This window comes from Galleria mellonella, unplaced genomic scaffold (assembly GCF_026898425.1).
Source record: "Galleria mellonella isolate WM207_F2 unplaced genomic scaffold, CSIRO_AGI_GalMel_v1 utg32, whole genome shotgun sequence".
Classification (NCBI taxonomy): Eukaryota; Metazoa; Arthropoda; class Insecta; order Lepidoptera; family Pyralidae; genus Galleria; species Galleria mellonella.
In genome coordinates this window covers 3,614,473-3,638,181 of record NW_026442075.1, presented here as the reverse complement: position 1 = coordinate 3,638,181, position 23,709 = coordinate 3,614,473, and the positions used below count along the sequence as shown (strand labels likewise).

Sequence of the window (23,709 nt, the reverse complement as noted above, 5' to 3'; positions counted from 1 at the left end):
CGGTGTTATAAATGCAGGCAAAATCATACAGGTGATAAATGTGAAGTAGATGAGGAAAATGTTTCTTGTATCTTGTGTAATGGTTCTCATTCAGCAATTAGTAAGAAATGTCCTGAATATGCACGTCAGAAAGCCATTAAAGAAACAATGGCCCACAGTTGTGTTTCTTATGCTGAAGCATCAAAATTTCATCCTCCCACTTCTAAACTATATTCAGATGTATTAACATCATCATCTCCGTCCAATAAATCTCATTTTCAATCTTCTTTCCTCAAAGAGAAATCATCATTACCACATATTCAATCATCACATAAAAAAACAGTTACACTTAAACCACGCTCTCCTCAAAAAGCACAACAAGGATATGATCGTTCTGCCCATGAAGCCATAGTTAAGGAATATAATATTCCTGCTCCCTCTAATGGTTGTGCATTATCATCAAATAATATTGACAATAATCAATCCATCTTTGATATTATTCTCATGCTTATTAAAGTGTTATCGCAATCGAAAATGATACAAACAACTTTACCACCGTCCAACGATGCCATTTACAATGTATTTTCTCAATTATTAACTTCTCACAATGGATTACAAAGTCCTAATAATTCAGTGGAACTGTCGTAGCATAACAAACAAGAAATCAGACTTATTTTATTTGATTAATAAATATAATCCTTTTATAATAGCTCTCCAAGAGACTTGGTTAAAGCCAGGATATCCTTTTAGGATTTCAGGCTTTACAAGTCTCCGTGATGATAGAGCTGACGGATATGGCGGTGTTGCCATATTGGTCAAAAACTCCCTTCCTTTTTCTTCTTTTTCGCTTCCTGTATATATATTATATGCATATATAATTATAAATGGTATCTGTTTTGTTATTTATATATTATATATATATATAATATATTCACAACTAGAACAATTATATATTATATTTTACCTAAACCTTTTCTCGTAATGGGCGATTTTAATGCTCAACACCAATCGTGGGGCAGTTCTACTTCTAATTTTTATGGTGGAAAACTCCTGACGATAATTGACACTTACAACTTATGTATTATTAACTCAGATGTACCAACACGTAGAACTGCACCGAATGAAGGGTTTAGTGCTCCTGACATTTCAATATGTTCTTCTGATTTAGCTTCTTCACTGTCGTGGTATCCTCATTCCTCTACTTTCGGAAGCGATCACTTTCCCCTCATTCTTTCTTTTCCAATTTCCATTCCCTCAAGTCGAAAGAGTGGTCCTCGGCTTAAATATAATTTATCAAATGTAGACTGGAATATTTACAAACAATATTTAGATAATAAAATATCGGAGTTACCTATTGTTTACCATGGAAATGAACATCAATGTTGTAATGACTTGATGATAAATATGAAGGAGGTTGCTGATTTATTATTTCCTGTTAAAAATAGTGCTTCAGGGAAAATTCCCTCGCCACCTTGGTGGGACAAAGATTGTACGGAAGCAATTAAAAATCGTAAAGAGGCTGAAAAAAATTATAATAATTACATGACACCAGAAAATTTTGAAATTTACACCGCAGTTTCACGTTCTACTCGAAAACTACTGAAAAAAAAGAAATTAGAAGGCTGGAGAAGATTTTGTTCTTCTATCTGTCCAGAAGTTAATTCATCAGTCGTTTGGAATAATATTAAAAGATTCAGATCTGCCTTTAGTGATCATACATCACGTTCTGCACTCGATTTAACTTTAGCGAATAAATTTTTAGATCGTCTTGCTCCTAGTTATGTGCCGGAATGCCTTTACAATATTTCTCTATCCGTCTCTGACGAATTATTCGAACTTGACTCTCCTTTTACTCTAGTAGAACTTAAAGGTGTTCTAGCTTCTATTAAAGACTCTGCACCGGGAGAAGACGGTATACCGTATTCCTTTTTTAAAAATGCTAGCGATGCGACATTAAGTTACTTTTTAAATATAATTAATTCCATAATTATATATATATATATACCTATATATATATATCATATTATTATACCATTTCTAAAGCCTCATAAACCACCTTCTGAACCATCTTCATACCGTCCTGTTGCACTTTCCTCTGTCTTACTAAAGCTAGCTGAACATTTAGTGAAAAACCGTCTAGAATGGTTTTAGAAAGTAATAACTTACTATCCCCGAACCAGTTTGGTTTTAGGAAAGGTAAGAGCACCTTAGATAATGTGAGCATTCTTATTTCAGATATTCATATAGCTTTCTCACAAAATTTGTCAATCCTCTCAGCCTTTTTAGATATAAATTCTGCCTATGATAATGTAATAATTTCTATTTTAAAAACTAAATTACAAGCTCTAAATGTACCGGTAATGCTTTCTAATTTCATTATTAATATTTTATCAGAAAGAACAATATATATGAATTTAGATGAAGATACCAAATTATCTAGAACAGTATGGAAAGGCCTTCCACAAGGATCTGTTCTCAGTCCAATCTTATTTAACATATACACATACGATCTAGAATTATTCCTTGATAAATCCGTCAAAATTTTACAATATGCTGATGATCTTTTATTATATTTTATTGCGAAGTCCATAGAATCTGCTTCTGCCAAATTATCTGATTCATTAGATTTGTTAAAAACGTGGTTAGATGCAAATGGTCTTAATCTTTCTGTAACCAAGAGTAGTGTAGTTTTGTTTTCAAGAATGAGATCACCGCAACAAATTAAGGTGCTTTATGATAACTCATACATTCCTATAAAGACTGAAATTAAATTTTTAGGTATCGTGCTAGATAATAAATTAACAGGTCTGTCCCACTGTAATTATATTTCTACGAAATGTGAGCGTAACCTCAACATTCTTAGGTGCCTTGCTGGAGTTTGGTGGGGAGCACATCCCGTTTCACTAAAACTTGCTTATAATGGTCTTATAAGGAGTGTCATTGATTATGGAACTTTTTTGTTAGCTCCAGGAAGTTCATTTGCTTTTAAGAAATTGGATTTAATTCAATCAAAGGCCTTGAGGATTATCTCTGGAGCAATGAAATCAAGTCCAATCAATGCTTTACAGCTCGAAGTCGGTGATCCACCTTTGGTTTTAAGAAGACAATATCTATCTGATCGCTTCTTTTTTCGTTGTTTACAATTATCTGATCATCCGCTTATTCAAAAGTTATCTCAACTACATATCTTTATTTCGTCTTCATCTTATTGGAAACATAAAAAACCTCCATGTTTAATACAAAGTTATGAAAAATATAAATCCATAGAATCTCCCACTTTTACATCGTCCTGTTTTCCCATTTATAAATGCTCATATCAATCTTTAGTTTTATCTCCTAATATTAAATATGATTTTGGGTTATTAAAAAATGATTCAGAATTGAATGCCAAATTTATGTTTATAACTGACATTGAATGGAATGAATGGCACTACATCTTTACTGATGCATCAAAACCAGACAATAGCGGTTGTGTAGGTGTGGGTGTGTTTCATTCACAATTTAATATCGTTCAAAAAATTAAACTTCCACCGGAGTCTTCAGTTTTTACCGGGGAATGTTATGGTATTTTAAAAGCTGTAGAATATATACTTTTAATGAAATTACATAAGGTAATAGTTTTCACTGACTCTATGAGCTCTTTGCAAGCTCTAGCCAAATATCCGTTTAAATCAAAACCAGTTTATCCCATTATTTGTGACATAAGACAAAGTCTTTATCTTTGCATGTTGAGAGGTTATTCCGTTTCTTTTGCCTGGTTACCAGGACACAGTGGTATTAGCGGCAATGACAAAGCTGACCTTATTGCAAGAGAGGCTGTAACTTGTGGTGATATGTATCCGTATCATAATTACTGTAGTGACCTAGCTTGTCTCCCAAAAATATATTTAAGGTATGCCTGGAAGGAATATTGGGAAAAAACAAGTACAATAAAAGGAAGATTTTATCGCCTTATACAACCCGATATTCCTTTCAAACCATGGTTTTGTAAATTAAAGCTTGGAAAGACCGCAACAACTATTATAACTCGTATGCGTCTAGGTCACGTATGCACACCTTCTCATTTATACAAGCTTGGTATTATACAAAGCTCGTCGTGTAATTGCGGTGCTGAAGTGGCGGACTTGAATCATATATTCTTCTCATGTTCTAAATTTGACCACACCTCCCTTTTTAATCATCTCCGATCCATCCGTGTTCCATTCCCAACTTCTATTCTTACTCTACTTTCTTCCAATGATCCTATTATCTATAAAATACTATCTTCATATATATATGATAACAATATTAAGATTTAGTTATATTACATGAATACATTTATAGTTGCATCAATTGCTTTTCCTATATATTTATAAGTATATTCTCATATGTACAAGTATATGTTTCATATCCTATAAATATCCTAGACCTAATCCTTATCCTTTCTAAATTCGTTTGTGTTAGGTATTTTTATTACTATTATCGTTTCCCCGTTTTGTTCTTGGCAAAATACCCTAATATCGGGGTGAACGCCACAAAAAAAGAAAAAAAAAAAAAAAAAAAAAACTTCTATTCCGAAATCTTTGCTTATAGTCTGGTGACTACTTGCTCTGTGCTACCCACAGATTATAGAGACTATCTCTAAAGATAAGGATTGATTAAACTGTCATTGGATATTAAAGATCTGTATTGTTTGTCAATCAAATAAACCAAATAAATATTTCCAATTTCCATAATAAAATTAAAACTCTCTCAATATAAAATTAATTATAAGAAAATGTTTTTTCTTATTAATTTTCATTAGTAGGCATTATTATAATTAATAGGTTAAATTTGAATTCGTAGGTAATCATACCGCTAAAATTTATCTATAAATCCGAAATAATAATATTACAGTTATCATTGGTGGTGTTTGCTCTTATTTTATTTTAAACAACATAGATATTCATTAAAATTATGCAAGACTCTAGAAAAAGAAATGTAAATAAGAATATTAGTGAAAAAAATAGCGTTGGCGAAAATGTATCTGAGAGGAAAAATAATGACATATCGTAAGATTTTCTATTTATTTTAAATTGTGTAAAATTCTATTTCTGTATAATGTGGTACTTAATTATATTCGCTACTTATTTTTTCAGAAGTTCGAAGAACAATAATTTATCATTGCGGGTTATTTCACGGAGTGTCGTCATATTTTCTCTTCTGATTATTGTATATTTTTCTTCTAATGACGATAAAACGAAGCCATTTGCGAAACAATCAGAAATATTAACAGGAAAAGGCCAAGTTATAGAATGCTCCTCTGACTATTTGAAGGAATTAGATAAATATGAGGGTTGTTTTCCCAAACAGTGTAAGAGATTTGTGAGCGATAAAGTTATATCAGAGAGAGAGGCAGATGAATTGCTTACAATAGCAAAGAAAGGCCTTCAGTTAGGAGGTTCATCTGGGGGTGCTTCTATACTGGATCTACATAGTGGTGCATTATCAATGGGAGAGCATTTTATCAATATTTATAAAATTGCTGCAGCTAAGAACACATTCTCAGAAAATGACTTCAATATTTACAGAGTACTATATAATTTACTTTACTAGTACTGTTTATTTTTAATATTTAAGTGATTAGATTTACATTTTTTATGTACATTTATATTGGACTTTATATTTACACTATTTAAGTATTAAGCAATAATATTAATTTAACATAAGTTACTTTTATTATTAGTAACTTATTTATTTATTTCTAATATACAGGTAGTAAAAGAGAAAGTAAAATATGCTGTGGCACATCATTTTGGGGTTAATCCAAATAAAATCTATCTGACTCATCCAACATTTTTTTCTGAAATAACTTCAAAAAAGTCAGTCACTGTACATGATGAATATTGGCACCCACATGTTGATAAGGTATATATAGTTATTTATTATAATATATATATATTTTTTAATTACCTATTAGAAAAATATATTTTTTATTCAATTATCTATTAGAAATAAGTACTCAACAATTATTTTTTTCAGGAAACATATAAATCATTCCACTATACCACATTGCTTTATTTGGGAGACTATAATAAAGATTTCAAAGGAGGTAGATTTGTATTTGTAGATGAAAATGTAAATAAAACTGTTGAGCCAAGAAAAGCTAGACTGAGCATGTTCACTAGTGGCAGTGAAAATCTACATTATGTTGAAAAAGTAACATCAGGTGTCAGATATGCTGTAACTATTTCATTTACTTGTGACAAACAACATGCTATAGAAAATCCTAGTACTGATAAATATAAAAATTAACATTCCATATGACACCTCTTTTTCTAAACACCTGTCAAGTACCTATTATATCCTTAAATTTTACCATTATCATCTCTTCAACTCCTATAGATATCTCCACTGCTGAACATATCAATACAGAAACTTTGTGTTTTTTTTAATTAAATTATATATATATATATATATATATATATATATATATATATATATATATATATATATATAATATATATATATATATATTTCTTATATCATGGTCCTATATAGATGCCTGTATGCAAAAACTTTAAATAACTCAGTGAGCTATAGCAAGGGCTATGCTCAGAATTTAATTGCATGACAGAATCCAAAATGATGTTATCCACAAAAGAAAGAAAGTTACTAACATAGCTTGAAGGATAAGCAAGCAGAAGGCTATATGGAGTGATGGCCCCAAATGCATTGCAGGGAGTCAGAAAATGTAGATAGCTCAAGACTGTTCCTTATAGCATTCTATGGAGGTGGCTTATGTTCAGCAGTAGATAGATAACGGTTGATGTGCTGATGATATACTTTTAAAATTTTATTCATATTTTATTATTATATATATTAAAATATCTATAATTTATGGAGTTTGATTTTAGAGATTTTTTTTTTATTAATGGATGAAAATTGAAATGAGAAAAAATAAATAAGGATAAAAGTAGGTCAGTTAACCCATTATGACGAATTTCACAAGAATTAGCCACAACAACAAAAAAAGAGCGCGTGGAGGTTGATCTGATAGGATAAATCATTAGTTGCATGTATAGTTAGCGTATAGGGCTGCTAGACCCTATACGCTAACAATTAGTGTCCGACCGAACTTTCGGTTTCGGGCAGAAATTCTACTTCTAGTTTCGGTTTCGGCCAAAAATTTGCTGAATCTCGCGGACGCACCGAAACTTGTGTGTAACTAAAAATTGATTTTTTTTTTTAATTTACTTCCAAGACTAAGTAATAATTTTAACATGTTTTTACATATAAATATATACGACAGATTTGTTACATACTTTAATTAGTTTTTATTATTACCCTTTAATTATCTGTGTGTTTGTGTAAAAAATACACTAGATTTCAGTAGTGAGAATAGCCCATCGTGACGAAATCCACAAGATTAAAATAGCGTGGATGTCGATCTAATAGGGTAGTTTGCTAACATTGAGGCTATTAGACTCTATTACTAACCTTATTATTACCACCAAAAATTACATGTCAGCAATATATATATATATATATATATATATATATATATATATATATATATATATATATATATATATATATATATATAAAAAATTGTGGCAAATTAAAAAGTAGGCCTCCCGTATCGAGGGATTTTGGTAGTTGTAGCCACGGTTAGCAAATTTGGCAACCGCAGTTAGAATTTAGTGATGTTCTAAGCTTGTTCTTAGGTTTTAATGCAGCTACCCATCACTGGACCATTAAGTTCCTTTTGTCGCCTCTTACGACACCCACGGGTAAGGAAGGTGGCTTATTCAATGCCAGTAGCACAAGGTCAACATATTTATTTATCAATTAATATTAATTAATTCTATACATATGATAAATATGATATACACATAGATATAGAAATGATAATTTTTTTTTTTATACTGAAACATCACAGGATACCTAGAAAGAAAGATATAAAGGGCTATGCACTTTCACAGATTTTGTTTTTGACGGATGCACTCTATGCCGTGCTATATGAATAGAAAAAAAACATACTAGGAAGAATGCTGGGACAAGAACACTACTATAAGCCAGCGAATTTTGCGTACGCGGAGCTCCACGCTCTCCTCACATACCTAAGAATTGGAATAATCTGGTTTATAGTATATTGAAAGAACTTTCTTTATATCTATTCCATAATAACATTAATCTCAGAGTAGATAACGAAATACTCGATCTGTGGCAAATATGGCTTTATAATCATATTCTTTTGCTGATAGGTGAGTTAAAGGGAACCAAAAAAATTTTTATGAATGAAACCAAAACAAAATAAAATCGTTTTGCTATTTTTTAATAAATTATTTAAAAACAAAAAAACATGTCTTACACTATTATTTTTTGAAAAGAAAAATTTCTTGTGTTCCCAGACTCCTCATCGCATCTATTGGATCTAAACAAATTATAGTTCTTGCATTGCTTTGAAATAAGTAAGTGATTGTACGAAAATATCTTCCTTTTTTCTTTTATTTGAATTTAATGGCTTACATTAATGATTCATTTTTAAATTTATAGTTTTAAATGGACGGGTCTCCAGTTGAACATAGTGGCAGCGATTCGGATTCGGGCGAAAGTTGGACAATACTGGAGGCTTCTCCAGCGTATGCTGATGAATTACCCGAATTACCAGAAAACGCTCCAGTTCCAGAAGGTGTACCACGTAACAGGTAATTTAATCCACCTTTCAGATATTTTGCTAATTTCTAGATTTGATTTAAAAAAATAGTTCAGTTAGTAAATGTAAACTTCATGACCTTGACTTGCATAATTATTTTAGCCTTAACAACATATTAAATTTAAAACGCAATACCTAATCATATGTTTATTCAGATGTTTATGTAATGTTCCAGTACTTTTTGCAGACTTATGGTAAATGTTTATCAGTAGTCAGTTTAGGTATGTTTTCACTTGTAGTATAAATAAATAGTAATGAGATGGATTGCAAAAAGTTAATTGTTCTTGAGGTTGATAGTACAACCAGATGTTACATTAGAGGTATTAATACTATTTCTAATATAATGTCTGGTTGTACTACCTACAATATAAAACATATTGTGCCACCTCTCAAATAATAGGATAAAACCCAGCCTTTATTCTTTATTAGAAATATTTTTGTGGTCCATACTCACTTCTCCAATATCCATAATCATTACCTTTCACACAATTTATAGATTTTTGTTTAAATATTTTAAATGAAAATAAGGTATTAAGAATAGAAATTCCTTTGTGATAGATTGCTATGTTAATAATACTATAGAAATACTATATACTCTAAAAATGAAATTTAAGTAGTGTATATTTTTTTTAACAATATGAAAATAGAATAAGTCCATCTGCACTATCATTAGTGATGAATTCACCAGGAATCACACAAGCATAACCCAAAACACCCAAACCTGTATCAATTCAGAAAAGTTTATATCTAAATTGGCTCAACTGGGTAATAAACCTGGGACCTAATTTATGTAAAGCAATGTGGAAACCACTCTGAGGTCAATTAACTACAGCAATTTCTAAGAGGGACTATATGGAGGTTGAATTGTTAAAGCTAATAGCTCCTGCTAGCAAAGGAGCTTTTAAACTCCATTACTAACAATCCCTTTCTTCAGTGCATGGTGGCTGTTATGCACTGAAATAGTTTTGTGTTTCAAGTTAAATGAGGGCACTATAAGTCGAACAGCAAGCTATGTCTCTACACAGCTTATTGAGGGCCTTACTTAGATTTTCATTCTGTTATAGAATTTAACAACATTTAATTATTACAAATTTGATGATTAGATGAAAATTAATGTCAGTTGATGAGAAAACTTCCTTCAAACCATAGAGATGGCTATTAAAAAATTTATAACTATTGGTTCATATAGATCATAAATAGAAAACACAATTCTTTTTATGATCTATATGAACTTCAATTCAAAACAGCAGTTATGCTTTTATATACATAAAAAACATAAAAAATATATTAAATTTTTTTCTAATATTTTGCAGTTTTATTCTATGAAAAAAGGCATATCTATAGGTTTGTAAAATAATTTTGCTTATAAATAATGCTTGTCTATGTTTGGAAATTACTAGATTGTTTTATTAGAAGTAATAACTCATGTCATAATAAAAGCTCAAAAACTATTAAAAGTTCATCCAGACAGGTTTAATGTCCACACAAACATTGTGTTGTCTGAGGTTGGAGAGTTGCCAATATGTTATGTTAATGACTTGCAGTATCTTTTGTTCCTTTGTAAAATACAGAAATATCACTGATTACTTGTTACTATATTTATATCTTTAAAATGAAACTTCTTCACATTGAAGTACATAAAAAGTTTTTTAAAATTTCATACTACAAGTGAACAGATTTTTTTATTAGGAGAGGAAAAATATAGAGGGAAAAATTTGATTAAAAATTTTTGTTCTTAAAAATAATACTATTTTAAATAAAACTAGTCAAGTGCAAGTTGAACTCACTTGCTAGGTTTCTTATACATAAAATTATCTGAAGAAATAGATTATTTTTATAGATATACATCATATCATTTATTTGAATATGTATATATATGAATTAAAATGACCTTATATACAATTATGTTTATTGTTTTTTTATTAAAAATATGGTTTTACAATGTTCAAATTATACACTTTCATATCATGCCCTCCTAGGTAAATTTTAATTTTAAGGATAGTGAAGGTTTCAGATTTGAATTCACATTCTTTGTACCTAAAAGTTGGGGTAGTGTACCACTAGGTACACTGTTATTATTGGATTCTGATCTCCTTTTTGGCAGTTATTTTTGCAATTTTTTCTTTAAGCAATATGGAATGGCAAAAAACTGACGTCCCACCTAATGGAATGTGGTAACCATCGCCTATAGACATAACAGAGTATACTGTTTCACCCTTTATACTCCCATGCATTGCCATTCCTGAGGACTAAGATGTTATGTCTCTGTACCCTGTAAATTCATTGCCATATCCCACCCTTCAAACCAAAACTTCAAACCATGCAAACACAACTGTTTCACAGTTGAAACATAAATAAGACAGAGGTACCCAAGAAAATGGCTTTTGTATAAAATCTCCCTCTAATGTTATTTCTCATATAAGTATTTTTCATTAAGTAAAAAACAATTTGTTGTGAAATAAAACTATTTCTATTGGTATAGCGTAGGTATGTATAGCTTTTTTATGGATTGTTTAACTTTATACAATTTTCTATTTATTGGGTTATAAAAATAAAATTTTGTATTGATACATATGTAACTGTTATGTTTTTATTTTTCAGGGATACTATTGAAATAAGCTGTGAGAAAGACGAAGATACTGATGGGATATCTATTATTAGTGACAGTGATCCAGAATCATCACTTCCCTGTGAATTGAATTGTCAGAAATGTCTTTTAGAAGAGAATCATCCGACAGATCAACAAAATGCTCAGTATTTTTCGATAAACCCATTACCTTCCGATAATGCTCATCATGAATCTATAAAGGATGAGGAAGATTTTCTTGGAGACAATGCTAGGATTCATAAAACATATGTACACCGCAGAAATAAGAGACTAAGCACAGTTCTTAACATAATAGTTTTAGGAAGTGTTATTACAGCAGCTGGTGTAGCTATTGGTCATATGTGGGGTGCTAAAAATGATTGCACAATGCAAAGTACACCCTCTGTTAATAAAATATTGTCTAATTTATATAAACTTCAAGAAGAAAATGCTTACTTGCGTAATAAATTAAAAGAGCTGACATTGATAAATAATTTACAAATGCAACAAAAAAAGTCTGGTTCAGAAAAATGGTTGAAACAACACAAATGTAAAAAAGTTTTTGAAGAGTCATTGGGTAATAGAAATGTTGAGAAATACACAAAGTGTGTTGATATTGATAATAGTGCAAAGGTACAACCACATATTGTAGAACCTGATTATGAAAAAGATTTTTTAAGTGATATAGAGCAACTCAAACTAGTTTATGAACACAACAAAAGTTGGTTAGATGAAGAAATATCGAAAAGAAACAACAAGAAAAAACAGACGGCTGATAAACTTAAACATGATATAATAGAAAACCTAGAGACTAAAACGTTTAAAGATAAAAATTTAGAGAGACAATTGGAAACAATAACTGAAGCCCCAAATTTGGAAAAGATTACATTAGAATCACTGAAAAGTAATTCATTAAATGTTTCTGGAAGTAGTAACTTTAAAACAGAAAAGAAAATAAGTTATGCTGATTCACTTCAGATGGAAACTAAAGGAAAAGTAATTGACAAAAGGGACATTAATATACATGATGAAAATATGTTAAAAGAATATCCATATAAACACAAAGCAAAGAAAATACGTGACTCAGTTTCTGAATACTCTGTTAGTGATGATGAACTAAAGAAAGATGATAGATATATAGCACCGAAGCACAAACAAGAGAGAAAGAAACATGATCGTCAGAAATCACACAAAAAACAAAAAAGAAAAAATAAATATGAGCAATGGGAAATGAAGGGGGGGTATATAAAAGACTATGATGTTTCATCTATATCGTCATTTCAGGATATAGAAATAGAAAATATATTAAACAATGAAGAAAAACACAAAATAAACGATGATAAGGATAATGTCGGTAAATTACCTGAGAGTGATGAAAATATCCAATATGCATCTTCTGTCAAATCTATGGTAAAAGAAGGGAAAAAGGTTATAAAAGGTAAAAATAACAAAGAAAAGGATACAACTTGGTTTGATAATAGAGCTTTACTTCGAATGGAGGCCAGAAAGAAACTCCATTTTGACCTTTTTGGTGAAACAAGTCCAAATACAGCTGGGTGGTATTTCCGACGCATGCAACGTCGAGAACAGTGTCGATCCAAAGGCGATAACAGTACACATAAGAAATTTATGAAACGTAATATGAATTTTAAAACAAAACATTAAACTAAAATGACTTCTAAATGAAACGATCCAAGCTATTACTCTATTGATAACAAATGCATTAAGTGAACATAAGATGGTTATTTTCCTGTCAAAGACATATTCATCATCATAATTATTATTAAAATGAATTTTGAAATAATTGGTTAGACATTTTTGGATCCCAGACATTACTTGGTATATTAATAATTTTTGAGTCTGTGCTTAATAGCTTTATTGAGGTGTGCTTAAAATTCATCTAACTTCGTCAATTCTCTATTTCTATGCATCTACATTCTATTGTGTAGTATTATTAATGTTTATGATTACATTATTATCTTTTAGCTTTAATGTTTGATAGACATTCTTTAAAGATTAATGTATTTATATATACTATACAAAAACATTATTTTGTAACTCATTATTACTCAGTGAATTTGATTATTGTTAACAACCTTACATATTTAAACTGATATATATTACATTACAGTTTGATGTATCTATCGGTTAGAAAACAATGTGGTTAGTGATGAACTGTAAATTATTATATTATTTATAGTTTTTAAACTTAACAAGTAGCACTTTGTATATATATTCAATAACACTATTTATAGATATGTCCTTGTTGGACTACTGAAGTATAGACACAGTATTACAATATTTCCCTACAGCAGCACAAGTACCTACGTTGAAAGATAGCGTCACCTGTGTAGTTTTACTGTTTTATGTGCACATACAATTGTTTAAATAACTATATTATACAGTATAATATTATTACTCTTGCCTCGACAGACCTAAAAACAGGTTTATATGAGAGCTATTCTCAAGTACATAAGTAAGTACCACAAATATAACTGTCTGTGATCATATGTTCAGTTATTTTTAAAATACAATTTTCCAGATAATTATAAAATACTGATGGTTTTTTTTTATAATTAAAATTCTGTGATAGCGAACTGAAAAATTACACAGTATATTCATACTGCGTAACTATCTATTAAACAATGCTTAAAATTTTGGATTTTGATCTTTAAAAATATTTGGAAACTTCAAAAGTAAAAAATGAAGTAATTGCTATATTTTTAGTAGTATATTTATGTGTAACCTACTATGATTAACATTTTAATTCACTATTAAAGAGAAAATAACATCGACAAACAATGCAGATGTCGCTATGCTATGTACGCTGAACACATACTTTAGGGTATTACAATGTCAAATGTATAGGATTATAGCTATATCACTTTTGTAGTTATTGATGTATTTTGAATATCTTTCTAAAGTTTTGCAATATCTAGTATTATTTTTGGTAGCTTAAGACTAACCTAGTAAGATCTGCTCTTGTTTCTATCCTGTGCATAGATATTAAGCTGTGCCCAACTAGGGATTGCAAAACTTATAGCGTTTACAAATTATTATTCTGATTGGGGCTTTGTCTCTTCTTACCGTCTTTTTATAATAAAATCATACCCCTTGACCTATTTTGTAATATTAACGACCAACCTGCAGAAAAACGGTGTAGGTACCTTGGAATTTTACTCATCGGACACATCTATAGTTAAATATCAAGTACTATGGTTTGACATAAATTAATAGATTTAGAAGTGTTTTATAATGAAGTATATATTTTTGTTGATAAAATATATATTGGTATTTCCTCTGGACCAAAATAGTTTCTATTGGCCCAAGAAAATTTTCTTTGAATTCAAAGTTTTCTCTTAAATGAAATGGTTTTTGTTATATAAGAAATAAAAAAATGATACTGATTGAACTGATAAAGATTGGCTTTTAGTACTTTGACTTTATAAGTATATATACTTAATAGCTTATAATTTACACTTTGTCGCCTTTACATATTTTATATTAGGTGATATTTTATTTTCTAAATCCAGAAGTACCTAATAATAAATATAAACTGTTAATGCTGTTTTATTTAACACCGTTTTTCAGGCAAATTAATAAAAAAAAAAAATATTGACTAATGTCAACTTACGGTAACAGTGGGTTGTCTATCCATCTTATTCAAATAGAATTTGTAATTGCCAGAGTTATTATAGTAATTCATTGGATGATCGTTTTAAAGGCAAAATTAATTAATCTTAACAAAATTTTGTACGGAATCGACCAATACAGAGTAGCAGTCACAGATGTCGTGTTTACAAAAAATACAATCTCAAATTGGAACTGTTTGATACAACATTAATAAATACGCCGGTTGGTGATGCAGTTATAGTATTTAATAAATTTATCGGTTTCAGTTTTACTTAAATAGATACAATAAAATTTGCAGAGCAACAATAAGAGTTTTGTAGTAGTATAGAGTCACACAGAGGGCGTCTCAACCGCGCCATTAATATAAAAATTTGCAGGGTATTATGGTGACCGATGCGCTGTATTATTATACACGGCCTACCCGCTATGTTCATGCTGGTCTGCCATTGCAGAGCATGTATTAGTGTCAACAGGAACCTATTTGAAAATACTTAGCAATAAAACACCAATTGACCAAATACATCGTTTTAATATGTAACAATCCAGATCAATAAGATAGTCCTTTTTTTCTGTACGATACTTGTATGAGAGATGTATATCTTCATCTCGCATTTGCAATGGCTCTTGTCATTTATATAATATGTATATGATTTCATCTAGATTACATATACGCATAAATTAATCATCTCCGATCGCCCCACTAAATACTAAATTTATTGCAGCATTTACATCACCTGAAAAAAAACAAAATTCTATAATACTACAAATAATTCTCAGTGATCCTTATTGTTTGTTACAATTTAGCGCCTAAACAGATCTACCAATCGTAATGATATATATTATAGTATAGTAGTCTCTGAGGTGAAGGACATATCGTCATAGTTGTAGAATACCTACTGACGGATCTACATATATCTATACTTATAATAAATCTGTAGAGAGGTCAATTCTATACATAAAATATATTTCCAAAATAACTATCAGGGGGTGATTAGTGATCGATACTGATGCCAAAAATGCAATTAGTAAAATTTATGTCTATCTGTCTGTATATTCGTTATAGAAACAAAAACTACTCGACGGATTTTATCGAAACTTGGTACAATTATTCTTCATACTCCTGGGCAGGTTATAGTATACTTTTCATAACGCTACGATCAATAGGAGTAGAGCAGTGAAGGAAAATGTTGGGAAAACGGGAGAAGTTACTCCATTTTTAAGCTTCCATCGCGTGTGCAGCCTTAATGGCCACTTTTTAAAATGTAAAAATGTCCACCCGTGCGAAGTCTGAACGGGCCGCTAGTATGTATATGTATTTAATAAAAAAAAATGTTTATTAGTAGTCTGAACACAAGTTTAGTTTGAAACTAGAGATGTTGTTATACCCAGTAATAATAATAATAATTTCTCAAATTCCATGTTCGTTAGATTTCTGAAATAATCGACTTGTTTGCAACAAAATTTCAACATAGCATGACATAAAAAACAAAAAAGGGGAATATTTTGTACATAAGAGGGGGGGGGGGCTCTTATTTACAAAATATTCTCCTAAATATTTATTCAGTTATCGAATGATAATGACTAAATAAATTAGTATATAAATAAAATAATAGTATTCGTGTAATAAATATACAGTACAGTAATATTGTCATTTATCTATCGCAATAACAATACCAGATGGACGAAGTACATATACAGCTAATATCCACAAAGTCTCAGCTCTTGCAATTACTGTGAATAGATACCGTGTGGTCCCGGCATAGAATAGGCGACCCCTTCTTTACCCGTGGATGTCGTAAGACCCGACTAAGGGAGGGCGAGGGATAGGCAGCAGCATCCCTCTTAAAACATCTCTAAAGTCTAACTGCGGTTGTCAATCCGCTTGCCAAGCGTGGCAACTACTGGTAAAACCTCCCAAGGGGGAGGCTTATGTTTAGCAGTGAACAGTTAAAGGCTGATGTGATGACGCGCATAGGCCTTGCTATGAGTCGCTGAAACCTCATAGAATAGAAATCATTTATTCAAATAAACTTACATTGAAGCACTTTTGAAAAGTCATTACATTTTTTTTAATTTACCGCTCGTTCGGAAAGCTGTCTCATCACAAGAAGAACGAGCAAGAAACTTGCGTGATGCTCTTTTAAATAATTTTATTATTATTTTACATTTTTAAGTTTAATTGTGTGAATACAAACCACCAATTAGCACTAATTCAATTAAATACTCAAAAAGAAAAAAAAAATTGAATACATAACCAACTGGTTAAACAATTAATAAGAGGAAATCAGTCATAGTGATTAGAGCAGACCAGTCCCTACAAGCAGCACCCGTTCACGAGTATGACGGATGAGCCAGCCATCACTGCGCTCGACCATATTTTAGGGAGCCCAATGACCCGGCCCACCACGCCGCCACAAGTCTGGACATTTTAGTGAGCATGACTACTCAAAACACTAGACCACGTCAAAGCTACTCACAATTGCCATCTGATAGTTACAGTATTCACATTTTACATAAGAATGCATGCGGCAATTAATACAAAAAACCGCTACGCTTTCATATTTCTAAAATTAATCAATTAAATCAAGAAAGCAATGAGAAAATAAAATTATAACGTTGTATGCTAATAAACTAATTATTTACTTGATATGTTGTCATCTATGAATTCGTCTATCCTGTAATAGGCTTTCTTACATAAAAATTGTTTAATATAAGATTTGAATTGCCTCTCTGTCAGATTTAATGCAGATTCCGGCAGTTTATTATAAAATCTTATGCAATTACCATAGAATGAATTACTGATTTTGTGCAGACGGCATTTAGGTAAAATAAGCTTATTTATATTGCGTAAGTTTCTACTTGTACAGTCTTTGAGTTTTTTAAAACTCGCTAAGTTCTTCCGTGTATACATAATATTTTCATAAATGTATTGTGAAGTAACTGTGAGGATATTTGAGTCTTTAAAGCACTGACGTAATGACTCTCTTGAACCCATACCATAAATAGAACGTATGGCTCTCTTTTGTAAAACAAATATAGTATTTATATCGGCTGCTTTACCCCACAGCAGTATGCCATAAGACATTATGCTATGGAAATAACTAAAATATACAAGTTTAGCCGTCGCCACGTCTGTTAATTGCCTAATTCTTCTAATTGCATATGCAGCAGAACTGAGTCTACTGGCCAATTTTGAAATATGGGGCCCCCATTGTAATTTCGAGTCCACTGTTATACCTAAAAAAACTGTATCATTAACAAAATTTACTATTTCGTCATTAAGCAATAACTGTGTATTTATTAGTCTTACATTAGGAAGTGTAAATTTTATACACTTTGTTTTGCTGGAATTTAATAATAGGTTATTACATGTAAACCAATTTAATATTGCAGACATAGCACAATTTACATCGTCTAATTGATTACTTTGACGTCCAATTTTAAACACTAACGAAGTATCATCCGCAAACAGCACTATATCTGCAATTTTCTCTACCATAAAGGGAAGGTCATTTATGTAGATTAAAAAGAGAAAGGGGCCTAAGATTGACCCTTGTGGAACGCCCATCTTAATATTAGCTCCCTTAGATTTTACACCGTCAATATCTACAGTTTGAACCCTATCCTCTAAATAAGTTCTCATTAATTTTAGATCATTATCTCTTATACCATAATGTTCGAGCTTGTACAAAAGCGTTTTATGATCCACACAATCAAATGCCTTTGATAGGTCACAAAAAACTCCGAGTGCATCCTGTGACCTCTCCCAAGATTCGAAAATATGTGTCATTAGCGCAACACCTGCGTCAGTGGTAGACTTGCCGGCGGTGAAACCATATTGCTGACTGTGAAGCAGTCCGTTAACCCTGAATAGAATAATATATAAGTACATATTTACCTGAACAAATAAGTAAAGCGCGAACATTGAGGGCATCATCTAACAGCCCCATTTCATGCATATGTTGTAACTGAGCTACAAAGTCTTCGTCTCGTGCTACAGGACTTTGGGATGACGAGGCTAATAAAGAAAGAAATACATAATAAATATAAGAATTGCTAAAAACAATAATCATATTGTTATCCATAGTCTGTCAAGAAATTGACGGACTATAATAAAACAAAATAAACGAGATATATTATTGAAATATGAGAATATCTATTAATTACCAGAATGAGATTTTGTACAAAAGCCGTTTGCTTAGGTATTTCTATCATCGTTTCCATTTGTGTTTTTACCGTGAAGCAGTTATGTTTGCATAGCTGTGTTTCGGTTTGAAGGCTGGGATATGGCAGTGAATTTACAGGGAATAGAGGAATAATACCCGAATCCTCAGGAACGGCAACGCATGGGGAGTATCATGAGCAAAACAATATACTCTGTTATGTCCACAGTACTGCTCATGTCTATAGGTGACGGTTACCACTTTCCATCAGGTGGGCCGTCAGCTTGTTTGCCATTCTAAGTTACATAAAAAAAATTACTTTTGAGTGACTGAAAAAATTCTAAGAGATGGTATATGATTTTCTTAGAATTTTTATTGAAATAATGTTGACTTTAAATTGATTTATTTTATTCGATACATATAAGTAGTATTATGATAATAACCTGCAGTGCTTTGTTCCATCGGTGTGTCCGCAGATTCTCTAGTGCTGCTTCCTCTGTTGGAAGCAATCGCTTCCGAAATAGCATCTCTAAACATTTCAGGTGTTATTACGGAACGGCTTGTGCCTGAAAATATAGTATAAATAGCATAAATGTACTGCTCTCGTTTTGAATAGTCTACATTTTATCCTAGTCAATCATTAGTAGTTGTGTTTGTGCGTTGAAATAGTCACGCGCAGGCACAGTTAGTAATTTGTTATTTTTCTAAACAAACTAAATGACCCTGAGAACGTCGTATCGCCTACAACGCGTCTATTCTAAGTAATTGAAATTCGCGTAGAAAAAATAAAAAAAAAAAAAACATTCAAATCACTCGAGCAGTTTTTTGAGTTTTAGAAATACTAACGAACAGCAATTGTTTTATATATATATATATATATATATATATATATATATATATATAAATATATATAAAACAATTGCTCGTTTATCTGTTTACAGATGATTGAGTAACAAACATCCAAACATGTTTACAAACTTTCATAATATTATTATGTACAAAACAGGCGTATTTTGGGTGGGGAGGGGTGCCGTTGTTTGGTTGTTATTGAATGATAACCCCGTCTGCACTATCAGTATACTGGGCATTAGTGAGTGGATATAGGTGAGGATGAAACTAGGTCAATTAAGCCATTGTGACGGATTCAACAAGAATTAATTAAGATGGTTTCCAGAGGGAATCATGTGGAGGTCGACCTAACAGGATGTATAGGGGGGAAGGGTTTGTTAGTAATTGGGAGGTTAGTCCCCATTTATCAATATACCCTATCAGGTCAACCTCCACGCGGTTCCCCCTGGAAACCATCGTGACTAATTTATCGTTGAATTCGTCACAATGGGCTAACTAACCTGATTTCATACTCATCTATCATCCCTCAATGGTGCCCAGCCAGTGTATACCCATAGCGCAGGTGGGGATACCATTCCATTTTCACCCATCAAAAAACAGGGTGTATAACTAACATTGAGGATTAACATCCTCTTTACTAACAATCCATATCCCCCTGCCATTATCTGATACCCACCCCAGAAAGTGAGTAGAGCTTTCAACTATGGATAAAGCCATATCTAACAGGTTCCTCCTGAAAAATAATCTTAAATAAGCCATTGTGTATGATGCTATTAATGAATGAATCCAAAGTGTTCGTTATTCTTTCATGCAAAAACTACTGAACAAATTTGAATGAAACTTGGTGCATTAGTAGGTTATATCCCAAATAAGTACATAAAATGTGATACACGCGAGTGAAGCCATGAGATATATCTACTGTGTAATATGTGTAGTGGTAAAATAAATTATATTCTTAGTCTCTATTTACCTGAAGCGGTTGGTGTGCCCGTCTCCGTACCAGACGAAGTACTGCGAGTAGATTGATCTGCAGCTTGGAGCAGCCGTAACAGGCTCTCTTGACCACTACCTCTGCTGGTTGATGATGATACTGCCTCTGTAGCGGCCTGCAACATGTAAATATTATAATATGTACCTTCAGTATGTCACATTATGATCATATGGAGAGAAACCAGATTAGATGTAACTGAAATTATCAAAACTGAACAGAGAGTAGAAGATAAGGTGTTGGTATTACCCTACTGTTCTTTATATTTATCATCTTCTTCATTTTACATAACTGTAACCATAATAGAAGAACATAACTGTTGTTTAAATGCTTATACCTTTGAGGCACGAGGTCTCTTAAACCATGAGGTCTATATCCTTCTTTCTATACTTCTATACACCTTAACCAACCTGTAAAGCAGCTGCTAACTGTTCCTGTGTAATTGGATTCCTCTCGCTTTCTTCATTGTCATCCTCATCTCCATCTTCATCTTCAGACAAAGCCTCTAGAGAATATGCAAAACCAGATGTTGGCACTGCAATATAATATATATATCTTAAATGATGAATTCCTACAGACATCACAATTTGTCATATTTGAGGCTTAAAACAATTCTATTTGTATTTCTCTTTTTGTGTATAAATTTGACTGTCAAAATTATTTAGAGTGATTAAATTATTACCATTGTCGTTAGTCGATGCTGTACTAGAGCGTGCTCGTACAAGACGTGTCAGGTGGCGTAAAGCAGCTGGGAGTTCTGGATGGGCATTTGCACCTCTTCGCATAGTCTGTTCATTTGCACCTAATGCTGCTAACAGTTCAACTTCATGTAAAATGGATAACATGACACAGTCTTCTGCTAGAGATGGTGCTTGCTCCATAATTTCGGCCATTGCAGACTCATCATTAAGCAACTGAAAATGATAGATTGCATAGGTACTTCTAGCTGTATTCCTGTAGGTATTTAGTTTAAATGGGTGAGCCATCTTTTAAAGTTACCAAACTCATCTAGAACGTTTATTTTCAGAATGATCAGTCAAAACAGGGCTAAGTATTCATTTTAAATTATTGGTTGAGCTGAAAGTGACATTTATTTCCAAGCTAGAGCAGTTGACAATCATACAATTCCCTTCATACAATTCCCCCTGGAAATCATCTTGACTAATTTATCATTGAATTCATTATAATAGGCTAACTGACCTGTCTTTTCATCATCACCAATAATCCCTCAGTGGTGCCCCATCAGCATATACTGATAGCTCAGGTGGGGATATTATTTCATTATCATCCATTAAAAAAAGAATTATCACTATTAGTATTGATTTCTTCATTTTATAACTTGGCAAAAGCTAATGTCAACTTAAAAAGTCAAAGCCAAAAAACAAAAATAAATATCCTGATAGCAATTTCAGCTTTTGTTACCTGCATAGCTCTAGTCCAGCCAGGTGCATTAGGAGTGCATCCCAAAGTCCTCAATGATGTATTCAACTGATGTATTTCAGAATCGGTGAATGTTGGAGGAGGAAGCAAGCTTGACGGAACCTTCTTCTTTACAACATGAATCATTTCCCCATTTTTCACACCACTATCTTGAAGAGTGACATCATCTTTGAGTATTTTTCCATGATGTATTAATTCTACAAGAAGCAGGATTTTGCATTGACTATCATTAATTATCATATACTTAGATAATATTTAATGCAATAATGTTTCTACATTAAACATAAAGAATGAATGAAGGCTTTAGAGAACTTCTTAAAGTAATTCTTCTTATTAGGTACATTGTATGATTAAGGTAAGGCCTATGTTCAGAAGTGGACCTTTAATGGCTGATATAATGATGATGATTGTATGATTAAGGACACCTAATCAACAGATTTTTCTGAAATCAAGGTAAAGATGCTGGCTTCAAATATTGGCAAACAAATGTTTATGATAAATGCTGGTGTTTGCAGCCTCATCACTTATATGAGATTAAATTCTAACAGATATCAACGTATTTAAAATTATTTTCCAACGGAAACTTAACATCTTAAAAGAGGAGCATGTCCATTCTTAGACATGAGTTTACGCATAGCATAAAGCTACATTCGCATTACACGGGCATCAAACTATGATGGGAAAGGATTAACGTATTATTAACGAATATACTTACCAAGAGATGCAGATGGTATATTAGCTTTCTTTTCTGCTTCTGTTTTTAAATGTACCACAGTATTATCTAGACCAAAATTCTCCAATTTAATGCGTTCTATTGGTCCAGGTTTTACTTTTATTCCCAAAAACAGACAAGTTTGAGTTTCCATTGTTTAGAAAACGGAAAAAGTTCTTACTATAAAATACAAAGAAAAACTCGCGAAAAAAGCTTGTTTTCACCAATTTTTTATATAATTTTTGGTTTCTTATTAGCAGAATAATATTTGTTTATAATGACAAGGTATAATTTGAACCACAGATTAGAGAGACTATGTTGGCCTTCTGTCTTCTAAATCAAGATTGTCAGATGCAATTTTTTATTTTTGCCAAAATATCAAATGTTTTTCTGGAAATTGACAAAATTTCAAGAATTTTTACCCCATTACATACTTGCATCGTTTTTCAATTCGTCATGCCATGTAGTGAAGTGAACGACGACAAACCCTACTTTCAATTTTACTATTATTTTATCTTCTGCCTCCTTCTCTTAATTCTTTCTCTGTTTGCATTACACACATTTTATTGTATTTATGGATCTCCATAGCCTTCATAAACACCAAAACTACCCATAAAAATTACCCAAATTTTATTATTCAAACCGGTACAGGACTTTTAACAAATCAGAAATTTGCATCGT

At 31.7% G+C, this 23,709-nt stretch overlaps 3 protein-coding genes across 3 annotated transcripts; 2 read left to right on the top strand and 1 right to left on the bottom strand.

Moving 5' to 3' along the window:
* The first annotated feature begins 4,614 nt into the window (after nucleotides 1–4,614).
* On the top strand, nucleotides 4,615–6,261 carry LOC113510657 (2-oxoglutarate and iron-dependent oxygenase domain-containing protein 3-like). Its single transcript, XM_026894134.3, has 4 exons — nucleotides 4,615–5,009; nucleotides 5,097–5,529; nucleotides 5,713–5,865; nucleotides 5,980–6,261. The coding sequence occupies exons 1-4, from the start codon at nucleotides 4,915–4,917 to the stop codon at nucleotides 6,250–6,252; spliced, it is 954 nt and encodes a 317-aa protein (XP_026749935.1). The 5' UTR covers nucleotides 4,615–4,914; the 3' UTR covers nucleotides 6,253–6,261.
* Nucleotides 6,262–8,216: 1,955 nt separating this feature from the next.
* On the top strand, nucleotides 8,217–14,806 carry LOC113510594 (conserved oligomeric Golgi complex subunit 4-like). Its single transcript, XM_026894051.3, has 3 exons — nucleotides 8,217–8,411; nucleotides 8,497–8,648; nucleotides 11,258–14,806. The coding sequence occupies exons 2-3, from the start codon at nucleotides 8,503–8,505 to the stop codon at nucleotides 12,906–12,908; spliced, it is 1,797 nt and encodes a 598-aa protein (XP_026749852.2). The 5' UTR covers nucleotides 8,217–8,411; nucleotides 8,497–8,502; the 3' UTR covers nucleotides 12,909–14,806.
* A 579-nt stretch (nucleotides 14,807–15,385) lies between these two features.
* Nucleotides 15,386–23,435, bottom strand: LOC113510632 (ubiquitin-like protein 7). The gene is made up of 8 exons (XM_026894101.3): nucleotides 23,032–23,435; nucleotides 22,299–22,513; nucleotides 21,559–21,790; nucleotides 21,287–21,411; nucleotides 20,859–20,994; nucleotides 19,483–19,605; nucleotides 18,775–18,894; nucleotides 15,386–15,610 (listed from the first exon to the last, which is right to left on the bottom strand). The coding sequence occupies exons 1-8, from the start codon at nucleotides 23,180–23,182 to the stop codon at nucleotides 15,555–15,557; spliced, it is 1,158 nt and encodes a 385-aa protein (XP_026749902.2). The 5' UTR covers nucleotides 23,183–23,435; the 3' UTR covers nucleotides 15,386–15,554.
* Nucleotides 23,436–23,709: the final 274 nt, after the last annotated feature.